The 4,839-nt window shown below is 67.0% G+C and overlaps 1 protein-coding gene across 1 annotated transcript in view; it reads left to right on the plus strand.

Annotated features, from left to right (window-relative positions):
• Window positions 1-4,839, plus strand: part of ADAMTSL2 (ADAMTS like 2) — a 34,999-nt gene that overhangs the window by 362 nt on the left and 29,798 nt on the right. The window contains exons 2-7 of the mRNA XM_077774661.1: window positions 1,458-1,548; window positions 2,084-2,226; window positions 2,959-3,034; window positions 3,976-4,078; window positions 4,474-4,619; window positions 4,753-4,839. The exon at window positions 4,753-4,839 is cut by the window's right edge and continues 37 nt beyond it. Of these exons, the coding sequence (XP_077630787.1) occupies window positions 1,459-1,548; window positions 2,084-2,226; window positions 2,959-3,034; window positions 3,976-4,078; window positions 4,474-4,619; window positions 4,753-4,839 (645 nt within the window). The 5' untranslated portion in view covers window position 1,458. The remainder of the gene's footprint in view (window positions 1-1,457; window positions 1,549-2,083; window positions 2,227-2,958; window positions 3,035-3,975; window positions 4,079-4,473; window positions 4,620-4,752) is intronic.

Below are 4,839 nucleotides of genomic sequence, written 5' to 3' on the forward strand. Positions count from 1 at the left end.
GCCTCCCCTGCTGGCCAGTGGCTGTTTTTGGACCCCAGGGAGGGATGGATCCCGCGTGAGCCGGACTGGCCTGTGGCCAGCGGTGTCTGGGAGCCTTAATGAAAACCAAGTGTGGGGCCGGCTCAGCACCTGTCTTCAGCTCAGCAGGCAGGAGCCGGGGCACCGATTAGCCAATGGGACTGCTTGGGGGGGGGGGGCTCTGTGCTTGTGTGAGGCTGGTGGGGGGGGGCTGCAGATGGAGGCCTGCGGGGGAGGGGAGGCGGCAGGCAGGCAGCCTGGGAGGTGAGGGTCTCCAGGACTCTGGCTCCAGACTCCGGGGTGAGCCGCTGCCTGGGCCCAGCAGGGACATTCTTAGGACGCAGGGGTGTCGATCTGCAGGTGCCTGCCCTGCAAGGGGAGGGGTGCAGGGCTGGGAAGGGTGGGGGCGACTTTCACGCCTTCTTCCTTGAAATTAGCCAGGGGTGAGGGGGGCAGGGGCCGAGTCCCTTAGTCTCCTCTGGTCTGGGGACTAGCTGGCCACCTTGCTGTGTGGCTTTGGGCACGTTGGCTCCCCTCTCTCAGTTCCAGGCTGCAGGGGGACAGGCTGGGTAGTGTCAGAACCCCTTTCCCTGTCTTGCTGGTGAGTGACGCTCAGGACCGGAGAGAAACCCTGGACAGAAGTCGCTGAAGGCCCCCGTGCCTCCCTCCTAAGAGGCAGGCGTCCACACAGAGAAAGCAGATAGGGGAGGCTAAGGGCTCCCCTTGATGTGACCCCTGGCAGGGAGGTTGAGTGCTGCTTTGGGCTGACAGTGCTGACTTGTCCGGGAAGAGACAGCCCTGTAGCCCTGAGCCGTCCTCGCTCCACACCCCGGGGGGACAGAGGGGCATAGGCACCGGGACTCTGCCCGGCCTGAGGTCCCTGAGGGTCCCGGGCCCAGGCCCCTCAGGGGCAGGGGTAGCGGTGGCCAGGGAGGGGAAGGGCCTGGCAGAGGGGGTGGCATCCATGGAACCCTCCAGCAGCCCCGCGTGGCTGGCGGGGAGATCACCCCCCAGTGAAAACCCCCAGGGCCTCTTGCTCAGGCCAGTTCCACCAGTCCAGACGGTGGTTTGGCTACTGCATCCGGTGGGTGCAGCCTGGGCCGAAGCCTCCTGAGCTGCTTTTCTCCACAGGCGCTCTCTCGGGAGCTCAGGTAGTCAAGGGCAAAGCGTGGCACACCTCCCTGCACACCCTTAGATGGGAGGTGGGGCAGGCTTCTCGCGCACACCGCTACCTGCGGATCGCATGCCTGTGGCAGACATTGTTAATCACTCACCGACTTCTCCCAATGGGGCCAACAGGCAGCCACTACCAATCAATCCCAGATAGCCTCTGGGCCTCGCTGCTGGGGGGCCCCAAGGGCTCTTCCCTTAAGTGGTCCCTCTTCAGCTGTCAGAGGGGCTGGGCTGGGCCAGGCAGTGACCGTGGCCTTGCTTCCTAGGATGGATGGCAGACGGTGGCCTTCACGCCGGGCCTGGGCCCTGCTGGCCGTGGCACTTCTGGCTGGGGGTGTGGCATCTACGGGGACCACGGTGAGTGGGGAGCGGGGTCCCTCGCCCGGATGGGCTGGGGTTGGAGGGGCTGTGTGGCAGGAGTCGGCACGTGTCCAGGGAGCCCTTCGTGCACCCCCAGACCCCCACACAGTCCCCGGGAATATGTCTCACAGGCCATCAGAACAGCCCCTGCGGGGACTCTGGCCACTCTGGGTCCCTTGCTGATTTGGGCAGGGTGAGGTTGGAGGGGGCTGATTGCTTCCTTCTGAGCAAAGTCTTGGCAGGAGGCATGTGGACGGGGCAGGCTTGTTTCCTGCAGAGCCCAGGCTGCTCGGGACAAAGCAAGCAAGGACCGTGCGGTAGCAGGCTCCCCCCAGCCCCCAGGGTGCTCCCGATCTCAAGACTGGGAGGACCTAAGGCCCGCGGCTTCTGGGGAGTTCCCTCCAAGACCACCCTGGACGCCTGGGCTGGGGTGCTGGTGACCCAGCGGGGCCGTGTGCCCCTGACCAGGGCACGGGGGTGGCTGGCCAGTCCTGCTCCAGCCTCTTCTAACCGGCGGTGGGGACTCGCCCAGGACAACAGCCCGACGTCCAACAGCCTGGAGGGGGGCGCGGACGCCACCGCCTACTGGTGGGGAGAGTGGACCAAGTGGACGGCGTGCTCCCGCAGCTGCGGGGCCGGCGTGACGTCCCAGGAACGGCACTGCCTGCAGCAGAGGTGAGGGGCTGGCAGGGGGCTGGGCAGCGGGTGACAGGTAGGGGCTCAGGCCGGGAGGGGTCTTCAGGCCGAGGCGGCACAGGCCGGGCGAGTGACGGTCTCTTTGCTGGCCTCTTAGGGCCGAGGCTCCTGAGGGCTCCGGGGCACACCCTGCCCCAGGGCTCTGGGACAGCCCTTTCATGAGAAAGCAGGACCCGTTTCTTGGGATTTTCTTTTTCTCCTTTCTTTACTGAAGTAAGCTCTAAGCCCAACGTGGGGCTTGAACTCATGACCCTGAGATCGAGAGTGGCATGTCACCCCGTCTTGGGACTTTTCGGTGAGGGGCCAGGTCTTCCCTGGCCTTCTTATCTGAAGACCCAAGTGGAATTAGCACAGGGAAAAACACATGATATAGTGGTTACCATCCCAGGGACCCGGGTTCAAATCTTGCCTCTGCTACGTCCTCACTGTGTGACCTTGGCAAGTCGCTGAATCTGCGTCAGTTCTTCTCATGTGTGGGGTGGACATCATGCCAGAGCCCACCTACCTACCGGCGTGGGGCTGGGTACGGAGTAAATGTTCCCAGCATTTGGGCATTGCCCCTCGCCTGGGCTGCGGTGCAGTGGGGGGGAGGGGGGGCAGAGGAATTGGGGGGCTCCAGGGCCCGACCCAGAGGCCGTGGGGAGCAGGAGCACAGTCGGAGCCTGCGGCTCGCGGCTCCCAGCCCCCGCTCAGAGCCGCTCTTCCCCCCAGGAGGGCGTCGGTCACGGGCGCCGGGAACAGGACCTGCGCGGGCACGTCCAGGCGGTACCAGCTGTGCAGAGTGCAGGTGAGGCCCCGCCCGCTGCGGGCCAGTCCCAGGTGGCCCCCAGGCCCTCCAGACACTGGAGGGTGAGGGGCCTGGGCGCAGAGCCCCCTTCACGCCTCGGATCACGTCTGTGCTGCGCACACGCAGGGGTGGGCCTTGCTGCTGCCAGTGGGACTTCACGTGCAGCCTGTGACGTGCTGATCTCAGGCTGCCCCAAGCCCTGTGGCTGCTGCTTGCTGGGGACTGGCAGGTGTCCCGTCCCCACCCGGGAGAAGCCNCTCTGGCTCTGGGCGCCTGCGATGGGGCCGAAGCCAGTCTGGACCTGAGCTCCGCACCGAGCGGTGGGGGGCGGGGGGCAGAAAGCCGCAGCCACAGGGGTCTCTGTGTCCCCGCGAGTGTCTCTGCATATGCACATGCACCCAGGGGTCGGGGCCTGTGTTGGCCTCCCTGGTCTGTTTCCCTCTGGGTGCTTGTGAGCTCCTCCGGAGGGAGACCCGCCTCCCCCAGTGTGAGCAGCTGCCCCCCACCCCCAGGCCTCCCTGCCCTGCCCCGGGGGCTCCTCTGCTGTGAACCCCGGCCCACCTTCCGTGTACCACGTTCCAGGCACCGCGTAGCTCGACGCACAGGCGGGCCTCTGCCCGAGGCCGCAGGCGGGCGGGGGCAGCACCAGCACAGCCCAGGCCAGGCGCCCCTTCCACGCCCCGTGTGTCCGGGGAGGAGGCCGGGGCGGTGGGGACGTGGAAGCACCCTGCCCGGGGCACGGGGAGGGCCGGCGCACGTAGGCGTTTGAGGGCGCTGCTGCCTTTCGGTTATGCCCCCCCCACCTCCTTCCAGAAAGCAAGTGGGACTGAGGGAGAACGAGAGGCCACCCGTCCCGGCTGCAGCCACTTCCTGCTCAGCCCGGACAGAAATGCCTTTGTCGGGCGAACCCCCCCCGCAGCCTGCCCTCTCTCGCTCCACAGGAGTGTCCGCCGGACGGAAGGAGCTTCCGGGAGGAGCAATGCATCTCCTTCAACTCCCGCGTGTACGACGGGCGGACGCACCAGTGGAAGCCCCTGTACCCCGGTACCAGGCCCGGGGCCGCCCGGCGGGGAGCAGAGTGGGGGGCGGCCCCTCGGTGTCCCAGAACCACCCACACCCGGCCGCTCCCTTCTGGGGACGGTGGGGAGGGAACACCCTGGTCCGGGGTGGGCAGGCGGAGGGTGAGGCCCAGCGGGGGAGGGGGGGGCGCGCGGGGCACAGGCGATGGTGAAGACGAGCTGGTCTCTCTCACTCATGGAGCGTGTGCTGGGCCGCCCAGGACCAGCAGCAGGGGCATCTGCGCCTTCCAGTGTCCGGGCCTCAGTTCTTCCATCTGCACAATGGGGGGGAGGGACTCCGTCTCTGCAGGGAGGGACAGGGAAGTTTCTGAACCCCAGCCCCGCCCCACCCCACCCTGAGACCCTCCGTCTGCCCCTCAGATGACTACGTCCACATCTCCAGCAAGCCGTGCGACCTGCATTGCACCACGGTGGACGGGCAGCGGCAGCTCATGGTCCCCGCCCGCGACGGCACGTCCTGCAAGCTCACCGACCTGCGAGGGGTTTGCGTGTCTGGAAAATGTGAGGTTGTTAAACATTGTAGCACAAGTACCACTGGTCTCTTTGCACGACCGCCCGCCCGTCCTCCTGTGGCGGTGGCGGCCCCGGGGGCCCGGGCTTAGCGCCCTCCCAGCGGCCTCTCCGCCTCCCTTCCTGCAGCCCATCGGCTGTGACGGCGTGCTCTTCTCCACCCACACGCTGGATAAGTGCGGCGTCTGCCAGGGGGACGGCAGCAGCTGCACCCAC

The sequence above is a fragment of the Crocuta crocuta genome, unplaced genomic scaffold (assembly GCF_008692635.1).
Source record: "Crocuta crocuta isolate KB4526 unplaced genomic scaffold, BGI_CrCroc_1.0 scaffold458, whole genome shotgun sequence".
In the NCBI taxonomy this organism is placed as follows: domain Eukaryota; kingdom Metazoa; phylum Chordata; class Mammalia; order Carnivora; family Hyaenidae; genus Crocuta; species Crocuta crocuta.